The sequence below is a fragment of the Taeniopygia guttata genome, chromosome 29 (assembly GCF_048771995.1).
Source record: "Taeniopygia guttata chromosome 29, bTaeGut7.mat, whole genome shotgun sequence".
Lineage (NCBI taxonomy): Eukaryota > Metazoa > Chordata > Aves > Passeriformes > Estrildidae > Taeniopygia > Taeniopygia guttata.
In genome coordinates, this window is record NC_133054.1 from 2930365 (window position 1) to 2944610 (window position 14246).

General features: G+C 53.6%; 1 protein-coding gene across 1 annotated transcript; it reads right to left on the reverse strand.

Annotated features, from left to right (window-relative positions):
- Positions 1-2037: 2037 nt before the first annotated feature.
- On the reverse strand, positions 2038-12955 carry LOC100224644 (keratin, type II cytoskeletal cochleal). The gene is made up of 9 exons (XM_030259622.4): positions 12439-12955; positions 11005-11213; positions 8374-8434; positions 7699-7794; positions 6864-7028; positions 6232-6357; positions 4645-4865; positions 4093-4127; positions 2038-3213 (listed from the first exon to the last, which is right to left on the reverse strand). The coding sequence occupies exons 1-9, from the start codon at positions 12802-12804 to the stop codon at positions 3026-3028; spliced, it is 1467 nt and encodes a 488-aa protein (XP_030115482.1). The 5' UTR covers positions 12805-12955; the 3' UTR covers positions 2038-3025.
- Positions 12956-14246: the final 1291 nt, after the last annotated feature.

Genomic DNA, 14246 nt, shown 5'->3' on the forward strand with positions numbered 1-14246 from the left:
GTCTCACCTACATCCCACAGCCTGGCTTCGGAAGTGCCTTGGGATCAGCACCCAGAAATTCCCACTGGACCAGCAGGGCTGAGGCTGGAGCACTGGAATTTGAGCAGCAGAAGCAGCAGCAGCTAGCACGGGAAGGGTGTCCAGGAAGATGTGTGGATCATGGCAGTGCTGGGAACAAAGCCCCGACATTTCCTGTTGCTTGGAGAAAAAAACGGTCATTTCCATGCTCAAGATTTTTGCTATTTTTTTCTTGGGAATCCAGGAGAAAGAAAAGCTAAAATCCCTCATCTCTCCCATTAAAACCAGATCCTTTTGTGTAGTTCCCTGGTCTTTCCATTCCCACAAGTGATTAACATGAGGTGGGAGGAGGGGAGGCAGCTCCTTGTCCTAGGGACTTGACCAGGTCCTGCTCAGCTCAGCAGACACCCTCACCCCCAGTCCATCCCTCCCCTCCCCTCCCCTCCCCGATGAAATTCTCAACCAGGACTTGATGATCCTAAACTTCAACAATTCCAACCTTGAAGCAGGGTGAAATGAGCAGGGTCTATGCCTTTATTAATAGTCAGCTCGGCAGGGGTCTCAACAAGGAGCTCGCCCCCACTGTTGTAGCTTCTCTGGTAGCTGAAGGGTGAGCAGGCATGCAGAGTCTGTCCCTGGAGTCCCCGTGGCATCCTTTCCTTTCCCCCTTCCCTTCCCTTCCCTTCCCTTCCCTTCCCTTCCCTTCCCTTCCCTTCCCTTTCCCTTTCCTTTCCTTTCCTTTCCTTTCCTTTCCTTTCCTTTCCTTTCCTTTCCTTTCCTTTCCTTTCCTTTCCTTTCCTTTCCTTTCCTTTCCTTTCCTTTCCTTTCCTTTCCTTTCCTTTCCTTTCCTTTCCTTTCCTTTCCTTTCCTTTCCTTTCCTTTCCTTTCCTTTCCTTTCCTTTCCTTTCCTTTCCTTTCCTTTCCTTTCCTTTCCTTTCCTTTCCTTTCCTTTCCTTTCCTTTCCTTTCCTTTCCTTTCCTTTCCTTTCCTTTCCTTTCCTTTCCTTTCCTTTCCTTTCCTTCACTGTGCCCATCTTTTCCATTTAGGGGTGTTTTTCATCCCCAAAACCCCCTCCAATGATTCCACTGGATTATTTTGCATCCCAGTCCTAGAATGGTAGTGAGGGTGGGGGGAGGTAGGTGATTCCCAGGAACAATTAGCTAATTAACATTTCAATGTCAGTACTTAGCCCAAGCCAAGTGTCCCAGCCAGGCTGTTTTGTTCATAACAATGGCAGCCAAAAATTCAAGGAGCAGCACTGGAGCACTTGGAAATCCCTGGTAATGCTGAGTGAGACCCAGAGCTCCTCCAAAGTATCCCAAAACCACACAATTCCTGCCCAAGTATCCCAAAGCCACCCAAAGGATGACAATCAGTGGCACTTTCTCCCCAGACTGGCTCAGAACAGATCAGCTGGGAGGTGCTGGGCCGTGGCAGGGCTGGGTAAGACAAGGATTCACCCCTCATCCCAGAGGAATCAGCATTCCCAAGTGATCCCAAAGCCTCGCCCTGGCTCCAGGCTGGGACAGGGCTGGGACAGACACAGCCGGCCCTGGGATGGGAGCCCCCAGGCAGAAGGAATTGTGTCCTTGTTCCCAATCAGCCAGACCCCATCTCCCAGCTCAGAGGAGGCTCAAACATTCCCACGAGGGAGTCAGGGCTGGGACAGGGACAGTGGATCGTGGCAAAGGTGGGAACAAAGCTGGGAACAAAGCTGGGAACAAAATTCTCCACATTTCCCATTGCACTGGAACACAAAAGCATCTTTTCCATGCTCAGGATTTTGGCTGTTTTTTTCCAGGGAATCCAGAAGGAAGAAGGGCTAAGATCCCGCTCCTCCCTCCCCTTAAAACCAGATTCCATTTCAGTCCTGAGCTCAAACCATGACTCTGAACAAACTCCCCCCATCCCTCTGCCCAGACTCCAGGCAGGCAAAACCCAGCCAGGAACAATCCCTGCATCTTTTCCAGAGCTCCTGAGCACCCAGAGCAGCACAAAGAACTTGGTTGAGACTGGACATGCAGCTAAAAGGGAAACTTTATTAAACAACTCGTGAGAGACATAAAAACTGTAAAAATCCAACCCAAACCCCAGTGCCAGGACAGGGCTGAACATCAACACAAAAAATGGGAGCAGGTCCTTGGAGTTAGCTTCCTAAAAACTCTTCCTACTGCAGTAACAACAATTTCCCTGGTATGTTGAAGACCCATTTTGGCAGGAACAAGGAGTTTTTGTAATGGGGTATCAACTGAACCATCACTGCAGGAGACTCTAGATATCACTAAATACCCCTAAATAGGGAGTGGTAAACAGAGACACCCAAAAATAGGGAGTTTATCTCCCAATTCAGTAGGACACACAGCATTTGAAGCAGTTTTAGATCCCTCAAGCTTTGGGCTTCATTTAAAGAGAGGGAAAGGGTGAAGGAGGTTCTTGAGGAGTTATTTTGCTACCAGGGGCCTGGAATCAATCTGTCAGAGCTGCCTTGGGTCAGAAAAAAGCTTCAGTCACAGGAGAATGTTGAACCCCAACCCTGAGCCCATTTCCAAAGAAAATAAGGGGAGACCCAAGCCTGTTTTCTTCCTGGTATATTTTAAAAACCCAACCCAGGGTGAGCCCGCGGCAGGGGCTGAGGAGCCTGAGGGATTAGTGCCTTCCAAATCCTGTTAAGAGGGAGAGAATCTTCTGGTCTTTTGCAGAAGCAGAGCAGAAATGTGGGATTTGCCTTTCCAAGGGTGAAATCCAGCCTGGAGGAGAGGGTACCAAGCACAAGGTAACAGCAGGGATACCCCACCTGCATCCCGGGATAAATTTCACCCCCCAGGCTTGATCCTGCTCCCAGAGGAAGGGTTGAAATCCAAGAGTGCAGGATCAAGCCCTGGCAGGACAGGGGCAGGGCCTCAGCACTGCAGGCATTTTGCAGCCAATTCATCCTGAAAAAGGCTCCAAGACTTTTCTTTCCATGGTTTCCCTCAGGTGCTGGGAATGCCGAGCTCCATTCTTGGAGTTACTTCCTGACACTTCTCCGGCTGGAGGAGGTGGTGGTGATGGTGTAGGACTTGGTGGAGCCTCCAGAGGAGAAGCCAAGTGCTCCACTGCCCATTCCTGATCCCAGGCTGAGGCCTCCTCCGATCCCTGCTCCCAGGAATCCGCTGGAGCTGGAATATCCGCCCCCGCCGCTGGAGCTGACCACGGCTGGGGCAGGAGAGGAGCAAAGGGAACGTCAGCACCTGGAAACTGCACCCAGCTGGGCACCCTCAGAGGGGCTCTCATGGGATCATGGAATGGTTTGGGTGGGAAGAACATTAAAGCCCATCCAGTGCCTCCCCTGCCATGGGCAGGGACACCTCCCACTATCCCAGGCTGCTCCAAACCCTGTCCAGCCCGGCCTTGGGCACTGCCAGGGATGGGGTATTTTCTTGGAAAGCCATTCCCAGGGCTCCCCATCCTCACAGGGAAGAGTTTCTTCCTGATATCACATTTAAGCCTCCCCTTTTTCAGTTTAAAGTCCTTCCTTCTTGTCATGTCACTCCATCACCCAACCTGGCTCAGGATCCCCCGAGCTTGGAGCACTCACGGAGAGCCCCTAGAAAATCCATGGAGAATCCCATTTCACAAACACACTCAGCTCATCTCCTGGTGCCCCAAAGCGGTGGGAATGTGGTTCCCCAATTCCCAGCAGGAATTAAGTGGCTGAAGATCAGAGCCACTGGTTTGGAGCATTCCCAAGTAAGCAGCTCCTGCCCAAGGTCTGGGCCAGGTGAGGATCCAACAGTTCCCAAGCTGGAAAAATGCCCTCTGCCATCACCTGTTACTAATTCCCAACCCAGGGAATGGATTTCCCATTATTGCTTTTCTATCCATACAAAAATGGGAGGAAAGGAAGATAAATGCTGCCCCAATTCCAATTTCATCAGGGTGAGTTGGAGCTGAGCTCGGGATGGAGCCCCAGCACCACCCCCAGGGTGCTCCCACTGAGGAGGGGCTCAACTGGGTGAACTGGGACACTCTGAGCCCCCTTTTCCATGGGTTTAGAATGAGGTGGAACCACTACAAACAAGAAAATCCACTCACAGATGTTGACGTTGCCAACTCCATCCCCAGCCAACCTGAAAAGATAAAAGCAAGGGGAGGGATTAAACTCAGCTTTCCTTGGTCCTGGGGGTCAAGGAGGAGGAAGAGGCAGGGAGTTACTGCGCCAGGAGGATCCCTGCACCCTCCTGGGCTTTGTTCCAGCCCTGCATTTACCAGCTCTGTTATCACCACTGGGGGAGAGGACAGAGCACAGAGGTTCTGTCCTAATTCCACAGGGATTTTCACTTGGAAATGTTCTGCCACAGCATCAAACATGATGGAAACCAAATCTTTCCTTCTTCACTTATTTTGCCCAGTTGTTTGGTTTTTTTTGGTTTTTTTTTTCCTCTCCAAAATCTGCCAGTTTGGCTCTTCTGCCAAAGCATTTCCAGGACCAGAACTCAGTTTTTCAAAAGTTTCCTTGTGTGCATTTCCTTGTGGAAATCGGAACTGGGCTCTCACAGTGTCCCCAGGCAAAGGGAGCAAAGGGCTGGATCCTTCCCAGAGGGAAGACGGGGAATCTTTGCTCACCATCCCCTCAGGTGTCCTCACCTGCTCTCCTCGCCCTCCAGCAGCTTCCTGTAGGTCGCGATCTCGATGTCCAGGGCCAGCTTGACGTTCATGAGCTCCTGGTACTCCCGGAGCTGTCGGGCCATGTCAGCCTTGGCTTTCTGCAGAGCAGCCTCCAGCTCCTCCAGCTTGGCCCTGGCATCCTTGAGGGCCATCTCCCCGCGCTCCTCAGCCTCGGCCACGGCCGCCTCCAGCTTTGCTCGCTGCAGGGACAGAGCGGCCACATCAGGGGGCTCCTGATCCCTGGGGGAGGATCCTGGGCTCCAGACCTCTAGCTCTGCTGCCCAGCCCCCCTTCGTGGAGATGGAGTTCAACTAGATCCCTTGGTCTTCATCCCTGCCTGGTTTCTTGGGCATTAGATGGAGATGGAAACTCATCTCCTTCCAAGGTCTTCCAGAAGGAAGACCAAGTTTCTCTCCATTGGCTAGACTTTTTTCAAGTGATCCTCAGCTTCCCAGTCCTTTGGGATGCAGGAAATCCCACAGATCCTTTGGGGTTCAGGAAAGCTCAGGTCTTCTCTGCTAATTTCCCCAGAGTTTTTTCAGAGCTGGGCAGGCTTTGGCTGAGATTGGGTGGGTGTAGACTGGAGCACACCTGGAGCTACCAAACACCCACACCAACCCCAAGACCAGCCCTGTGGGGCCCCAGGGAACCCCCAGCTCTGCCCCCACAGCTCCCAAACCTCGTGTTGGGCACAAAGTCCTCCCACGAGGCTCTGTGCTCCCATCCATCATCCAAGGGAGCCCCACCTGGACAGCTGCTGGCCAGTGCCAGAGCCTCCCTGCCCTGAAACCAAACAATTCAGGATGAATCACCAGGTTTATCTGAAGCTTTGGGAGCTCCAGTCCAGACCTAAGCCACGGCCCTGATAAAGCGATAAAACCCCAGTGAAAGCAAACAGAGCTCCCCAAATCTCTGTGTGTGTGCCCAAACATGGTGTTCTCTGCTGAGAAAGGGAGTGCACAATGATCCCAAGGACAAGAGGGCACAACTGTTGTGTGGGGGCCCCTCTGTGTCCCAGGGGTGATTTCCACTCATCCTCTCCCAAATCCACCTTCCTCACAGGATCGCCTTGCTCCCAATGCTCCCCCTTCCCCAGCAGAACTAAAATCCTTCAGGATGATCAGTGCAGCCACCCCAGAATGGATCTGAGAGACCATGGAATTGTGAAGGTTGGAAAAGATCTGCGAAATCACCAAGTTCAAGGGGTTGTGTGACACCCAGACCCCTGAAACATCCCTAACATCACAGAATGTCCGGAGTTGGAAGGGATCCACAAGCACCATCATGGCTCAGCACATGACAACCCTAAAAATCCCACTAACCCTGAAATTCAACACTTGAGAGTGCTGTCCAAGGGTTGCTGGAGCCCTGGAAGCCTTGGGGCTGTGACCATTCCCTGGGGAGCCTGTTCATTGCCAGACATCCTCTGGGGGAAGAAGCTTTTCCCAGTATTCACACGGACCCTCCCCACCCGCTCCCTCAGATGATATCCCAGGCCCCTAGAGGGATCAGTGCCAGATCCCAGTTCCAAGACCAGAGAAGGACAGGAGAGGGGCAACTCCTCACCTGGGCCTTGGCATTCTCGATCTCCCCCTGGATCCTCTGGATGACCCTGTTGATCTCGGTGATCTCGTTCTTGGTGTTCCTCAGGTCATCCCCGTGCTTCCCGGCTGTCACCTGCAGCGCCTCGTACTGGGACAGAGCAGTGGGACACAGAGTGATGGGGTGAGGATGGCAGGGAATGTGCAGGATAGAGCCCCCCCACTCATGGCACAGGGAATACAGGTGACAGAGCTGGGGATCATGGAATGGTTTGGCTTGGAAGGGATACAGGTGACAGAGCTGGGGATCATGGAATGGTTTGGCTTGGAAGGGACCTTAAAGCCCATTCAGCATCACCCCTGCCATGGGCAGGGACACCTTCCACTGTGCCAGGGTACTCCAAGCCCCATCCAACCTGGCCTTGGACACTTCCAGGGATGGGGCAGCAACAGCTTCCCTGGGAAATCCATTCCAGGGCCTCCTCACCCTCACAGGGATATTCCTTCCCAATATCCCATCTATCCCTGCCCTTTTGCACAGGGAAGCCATTCCCTCTGTCTCATCACTTCAGGCCCTCTCCAGCTCTCCTGAAGCCCCTTTAGGCACTGGCAGGGGCTCCAAGGTGTGGCTGGATCTTCTCCCTTCCCAAAGCTCACCTTGCTCTGGTACCAGGACTCGGCCTCGGCGCGGCTCCGGTTGGCAATCTCCTCGTACTGCGCCTTCACCTCGGCGATGATGCTGTCCAGGTCCAGGTTCCGGCTGTTGTCCATGGACAGCACCACCGAGGTGTCGGAGATCTGGGCCTGCAGCTCGTTCAGCTCCTGCAGAAAAACCAGGCCCGTTAATCAGTGAGGTTTCAGGAACCCCCTTTTAGAAGCTCATTAAAGGGAGAATGCAAGGAGAAAATGGAAAGGGAGGCAGATAAGAATTCCATCAAAATAATTATTAATTAGGAGGGAACCAACCTTGCAAAGCACAGAGCAACAGCCAACAGCAGAGCTGGAGCTGTTTATCCCTACTTTGGCAGCAGGGCTGCTTATCCCACTGTTATCCCATTCCTTAGACAACAACCCAGCTAGTGCAGAACCTAGAAGGGCCAAACTCCAGCACCTCTCTCAAGGACGTGTGTCCAGCTCAGGTAATCCCTGATCTTGCAAACAATGGGGAGGAGGAAGGAGCCTGGGACAAGCAGCTTTCCTTCATTCCTGTCGCACAGCACCACCTCCCCCAGCCACTAGCTTTCTTTGTTTTCATGCAAACAGCATTCCAAATACAACCTCTGTCCCCTTACATCTGCAATCCATCCATCCCACATCCCACACAGGGAGAAATCCATGTGACAAACCACAGAATTCAGAGGAATCACTTCACTTGCAGGCATAGTTTTGCCCATGGAAGGAAAGACTCCATGAATCCATCACCTTCCCCACGTTCATTTTCCCAGGCAGCATTCCCTGTTGTCCCCCTCTGAAGGAGCAGAAGGGTCCTCACCGCCTCATGGAAAGCCCTCAGAAAGTTGATCTCATCCGTCAGAGCATCCACCTTGGCCTCCAGCTCCACTTTGTTCATGTAGGCAGCATCCACATCCTGGAAAAATGAGGAATAACTCATTGAGATTGTGGAGCTTTGATGTCTGAGCCCACACAGCCTCTGGTGGCTTCCAAAGGAGAGTTCCCCAAACCAGCTCCAGGTGTCCCAGGGGTACCCCAGGGCCTACAGATAATCTCCCAGGGCACTGAACACTGCTGGACTGCAGATCCTGAGAGTACTGGGGATCCCTTGGATCCCTGTTTGCAAGTTCAGTGTCAGGTTGGACATGGAGACCTCAGGAAAGATCCCAAAGAAGGATCTGGCATCATCTCCAATACCCCTGGGACCTCTTCCCTGCATGTGTGGAAACCTCAAGGCCTCCCTTGAGCAGCCTTTGGATGGAATTCTGCCCCTCAGAGCTTCATCAGAGCTGGAGTAAACTGTGAGTAGGGGCAAACAGGGAGAAGGGCTGCACACACTGATGATCAATCCCAGGGAAGAGCCACGGCTGCCCCATCCCTGGAAGTGTCCAAAGCTGGATGGGGCTTGGAGCACCCTGGGCCCACAGAAGGTGTCCCTGCCCATGGCAGGGGTGGGAGTGGGATGGATTTTTCCCTGACCCACAATGATATTCACCTTCTTGAGCACCACAAACTCATTCTCGGCTGCCGTGCGCTTGTTGATCTCATCTTCGTATCTGCCAAAAAAAAAAGGGATTTCTGTGAAGTTAGAGCCTGGATAACAGGAAAAACATCCCAGTGAAAAGCTATCCCAGGTCTCTTCTCCATGCCTCCACTTCCTGGGAGCCAGCCCAGCCATTCCCCAGGGCTGGTGCACCAGTGGTGCCACAGGTCTGCCCTGGATGAGCTGCTCCACACCACCACCACCACCACCTGAGAAGCATCCCCCTCTGCTCTCCCACCATCCTTAAAATTCCCTGTGCTTCAGAAGATTCCTGCTCCTCCTTTGGGGTGCGTCCAGGCTGTGCCCTCACTTTTTCACCAACCCTTCAGGGAGCAAATTCAAAGCAGGAGAGACACAAACAGATCCCACAAACTCCTCTGGGCTGATCCCAGCACCTGCTAGAGCTGCTTCCACTCTGCACTTCCCTACTCCAGACTGTTGGCAACATTTTGCAGGTGTTAAACACACGGCACTGTCCTGGGAAGAGCCAAAGGTGATTAATTCTCCTCCAAAGCCTCACCAAATTCCAGTCTTGGTGACTCCCATTCTCCAGGGGTTCACCCTCAGATGAGGGGCTCATCTGAAAGTCTCCAGGGGTTCACCTGAAGGTCTCCAGCAGATAAAATTTCCTCTCCATAGATTTTACAAGATCACCACTGATTCGCAAACCTGGATCTTGGAGCCCACCTGGACCTGTCTGTGCACTCCCAACCAGCCCAAACATCCAGCCCCAGCCTGCTCTGGGGATCTGGGAATCCAGAAATCCATCCAAGGAACAGAGCAGGAAGCACTTTGGCTGTTTGGGAATTGCTGCCAGATTAAGGCTCTTTATTTACATGGGCCCAGCATGGCCAGAGTTGGAATTTGCCTTCCAAAGCAGGAGCTGCTTCACCTGCCCAGCCTCCCTGCCCCTCTCTGCCCCTCCCTCCTGCTCCCACCTGGAATTGTGCCCATCCACACCAGGATTAATGGACATTGCCCCTCTGGAGGTCAGTGAGCTGCCAGTGCTATTCCAGAGGAATAAATCCCAGGAAGTGACGCAGAGGCGCCACCTCTGCACACAAGGGATCAGCAAAGAGAGGTAAAACCACGGAATTCTTCCAGAACGGATCATCAAATTCCTCATCTTCTTGGGGGCAGCTCCACCAAGCTGGTCAATGAGCTGGTAAAGCATGGAATCTTGGAATGATTTGGGTTTGTAGAGACCATAAATCTCATCCCATTCCCACCCCTGCCATAGGCAGGGACACCTTCTGCTATCCCAAGCCCTGTCCAGCCTGGCCTTGGGCACTGCCAGGGATCCAGGGGCAGCCACAGCTGCTCTGGGAAATCCATTCCAGGGCTTCCCCACCCTCACAGGGAGGAATTTCTTCCTAAATTGTCCAATAGTGTCCCAATGCACCTCGGAAAGCCCAGGACACTCACTCCTTGGAACTGAGCCCCGTGAGTAGCATGATCCCAGCTGGCCCCACACCCTCGCCCCCTGCAATTCCTGAGTTAGGGTCTGGGTCACATCCCTGGAGCCTTTCCTCCCCTAAATATCATCTGGGAAATCCTGTAGAAACCAAACCTATGGAAAAGAGGCCACAGGCACCCCCAGAGCACATCATGGTTTAGGTTTTCCATCTATAATTGAGATTTTCTCCATATAAACGGGGAGCAGCAGGTTCTGCATTCTAGTTATTGCATCCTCACTCCCTCAGCTCCTAACTCCTGCTTCGCTTCTGTTAGCACACAGAGGGTTTGGCTTTCCATGGATCTGTAGGCTACAGGAATAAATCCACGAGTCCATGGACTGAATCCATGGGAATGTAACTGAACTTTGGGGTTTAATCCCTCTGGCTGCAAACCAGCTCCTTGCAGAGATTCCAAGGGCGATTGTGAATGATCAGGCAGGGCTGGGGGCAGCATCATTCCCAAGCAGCTCTTTGGGAATCTCTGGGCATTGACCCTCCCTAAACACACCCTGGGAATTATCAGCTCTGTTTGTTTGCAGTTCCTGCCTGATCCAGTTTGCCAGCTCTGTCCTATTCTTCCCTTCCCTTCTCAGAGGTATTTCCTGGCTGGGCTGGGACAAAGGCCACCTTTCTTCTGGGGCTCCTCCCAGGTGACACTGAAAAGTCACTGAAGAATTGCAGGGCAGCTGCTCCATTCCCTGCCTAGGGAGTCAGCCGGGAGCTTCTGTGGAGCTGTTGGGGTTCTGGCCACCCCAAAGAGCCACTTCTGACCCTGAGGATGCCCCAGAGCACCGCCTCCAACCTCAGGGAGGTCCCAGAATGTCACCTTCAACCCTGAGGAGGCCCCAAGATGCCCCTTCCAAGCCTGAGCAGGCCCCAAAGCAAAGCCAAGAGGATGGAGGCACTGGCTCATGGAGGAACAAGGTGCCAGAAACAATGAGCAGAAGAATCCAGGCAGTTTCCCTGCACTAAACACCTCATTCCAGGCCAGAAAACATCTCCCTCCCTGGCAGGAGAGCTGGGGACATCCATGCCCAGACACTGGCCCAGCTGGCAGCTCCACCACCCCATTAGGGGGACACTGATACTGTCACCACTGATTTAGGGGGGGACACTGATACTTTACTTGGTCTTGAAGTCCTCCACCAGGTCCTGCATGTTCTTGAGCTCTCCCTCAAGGCGGCCCTTGTCCGCCAGGAGCCCGTCCAGCTGCCGCCGCAGGTTGCTGATGTAGGTCTCGAACATGGGAGCGATATTGCTTCGTGTCGTCTTCTGCTCCTGGAGGAGGCTCCACTTGGTCTCCAGCATCTTGTTCTGCTGCTCCAGGAACCGCACCTGAGAGGGAGCGCAGGGGTCATTTGGGATGGTGGGAGAGAGGGGAGCTTATGCTCCAGGGGATGGAAGGACTGGGCTGCAGGTGGAAATCCTAGCCCAGGAATTTGGGTGTTCATGGGAAGCACCAGAGGAGGGTCATGGAGCCCATGCTAAAGAGGTTGGCTGCTCTCGGACCTGGTTTGTGACTTTGAGGCTTTGGAAGAACTAAGGAAAAGCAGATTCTGCTAGGCTGACACTTGACATCAAACCTGCCCCAGACATCAAACCCTCCAATTGCTCCAGCTCCAGGGCTGGATTCTTCACATTTTGGGGATGCCAGAGTGGGATTTACACAAGGTTAATTAGTGCAAAAGAGCCAAATTGTGCAGGGCAGTGTAAACACCCGGGGCAGGTTCTGGTTCCATCTGCTCTCCTGGGATGGTCTCTGGTTTTAGCTGCTCTCTTGGGAAAACTCCCTCCAGGACCCTCTCCCTTCCCAGATGTGGTGCTGGGGTGGGGGGGCAAAGCCCCCATTTGGGCAATCCCAGGTAAATGAAGGCTGCAAAGGCAGCCTGAGCAAGGCGACCTGTTCTGTTGGCAATGCCATCAGGGCTTTAATACGTCAAATGATAAGAATTATATGCCATCAAGGCTTTCATACATCAAATGATAAGAATTATATGCCATCAAGGCTTTAATACATCAAATAATAAGAATTATTTGACTGCAGTGGGCAAACCCCACCACGTTCTCCAGGACTGATCCTCACCCTGTTGGTGACTAAACTGATTTTGGGCCCTAGCTCCTGTTCAGCACCCCCAGAGCTCCGAGCTCTGGGGGATGGTCTCTGGTTTTAGCTGCTCTCCTGGGAAAACTCCCTCCAGGACCCTCTCCCTTCCCAGATGTGGTGCTGGGGTGGGGGGGCAAAGCCTGCACCCCCATTTGGGCAATCCCAGGTCAATGAAGGCTGCAAAGGCAGCCTGAGCAAGGCGACCTGTTCTGTTGGCAATGCCATCAGGGCTTTAATATGTCAAATGATAAGAATTATATGCCATCAAGGCTTTAATACATCAAATGATAAGAATTATATGCCATCAAGGCTTTCATACATCAAATAATAAGAATTATTTGATTGCAGTGGGCAAACCCCACCACGTTCTCCAGGACTGATCCTGACCCAAAACTGATTTTGGGCCCTAGCTCCTGTTCAGCACCCCCAGAGCTCCAAGCCCGTCCAAGCCCTCACCTTGTCAATGAAGGAGGCAAATTTGTTGTTCAGGGTCTTGATCTGCTCCTTCTCCTCCTTGCGGACCCTCTGGATGCTGGGGTCGATCTCCAGGTTGAGGGGCGTCAGGAGGCTCTGGTTGACGGTGACCTCCTGGATGCCTCCGGGGCTGAGGCTGCCGCCGAAGCCGTAGCCCGAGCGGGCTCCGAAGGAGCTGCCCGTGGCCGGGCTGGCTCTCCTGCCGGCCGAGCCCAGGCTGTAGAGGCTGGCGCTGCCGAAGCCGCGGCCGAGCGCGGAGCTGCGGCCGGAGGAGACGGAGCTGACCCGCAGCTGGCTGAGCGCCGGCCCGGCGGCCGAGCGGGAGCTGAAGGTGACGGAGCGGGACATGCTGTGCGAGCGACGGTCCTGCAGGGCTGGGACGGGCTGAGCTGCGGCTCCGGCAGTGAGAGAGCTGCTGTTGCCTCCCCTTTTATCCGCTAGAAAAGCTGGGCTTGGCCCAAGGGCACCGCGGGGATCGTTTTACTGCTCGGAGCTGGGTGTGCCTGGCTGCGTTCCCACCCTCCGGGGAGAGGGGAAGGGACAGGGACACACCTGGCGCTGTGTCCCCGCTCTGCTCCTCTGCCACCTGTGCGGCTGATCCCCGATCCCTGCGGCTTCACCGTGCCCCGATGGGTGTCACGATGAGCAGGGGGTGCACAGGGAATGCACATGGATTTGGGAGTTCTGCGGGCTCTCCCCTGGGCACTGCCCAACGCTGATAAAGGGGCCCCGGCACCAGGTCCTGGCTGTTTAATATAAACCAGCGCACTGTCCGAGCCCTGCCAGCAGTACCCAGAGCCTGCCCGCCCAGGGGGATATATTCCCCCTTCCCTCTCCTGCTAATCCCTCAAATAAATCCTCAAAACCGAAGTGGGTTAGGAGGGTTGCACCCACCCAATGTTTAGTCCACATTCAAAAGGAAACAGGATTAAAATCCTGCCTCAGCATTCTGGGCCCTTGCTTGAATTTTGGAGTTCTATGAAGAAAAAGCAGAGAAAAAATTTGGTTTCAGGGTTTTCACCATTTCCAAATAGTCCCAGAGGGCCTCAGCCCTTCACTATCAGGTCGTAAATTCCCCAGGAGATTTCAAAGTCTGGCCTGAAAGTGTCACCCTTCAGCTTTTCTGTCCCCAGGACAGGGAGATAAGGCTGGCTGCAAACTCAGCCTGCTCAAAATCCACCCGTTCGGCTCTGGGGGGAGAGGAGAAGCCTGCCTGCTACAGGGAAATTCTCTTTTTAAAGAGTGAAAAGGGGGAATTCGATCCAGGAAGAGAGATGGGGCAGGATTCCTGCAGGATTCCTGCCAGCCCTGCACCTGGCTTGGCTCCCACCATCACAGGTTGGACTCTATGGTCTCAGAGGTCTTTTCCAGCCTAATTGATCCTGGGATTATAAAAATAATCCATTGAGTGCAAACAAAGTGGAGTGTTACAGACATGCCCTGCACCTCTCCTGGGGCTGGAGGACAGGACAGGGATCTCTCCATCCATGCACAGCTGGAAGCAGGGCAGTGTCCAGCCTCACACAGCCAGGCTGCTCCTGAACAGCGCTGGGATGCCCCGAGAAAGCAGGGCTGGAGGCTGAGTATGGCACTGACACTCAGGCAACAATTCCCACCTGGCTCTGGCTGTTGGCAGGCTGGATTCCAGCCTGGATCACCACACAGGGGCTTTTACACAACATGAGAGGCACAGGAGGAGCAATCCAGGCAGGTGAATCCCAGCCTTTTGCCACAAAGGCAAAGCTGCTCCCAGCAGCCTCCAGGAATTCCAGTTTGGCACTGGGGAGCTG

Excerpts from the sequence above, each read along its gene's own strand:
- LOC100224644 (XM_030259622.4), bottom strand. The coding sequence starts at position 12,804 with ATGTCCCGCTCCGTCACCTTCAGCTCCCGCTCGGCCGCCGGGCCGGCG. Across the intron at positions 8,435-11,004 it reads GTGGAGGACTTCAAGACCAA|ATACGAAGATGAGATCAACA; the intron begins GTAAAGTATCAG and ends TTTTTTTGGCAG. Across the intron at positions 7,795-8,373 it reads AGTTTGTGGTGCTCAAGAAG|GATGTGGATGCTGCCTACAT; the intron begins GTGAATATCATT and ends TCATTTTTCCAG.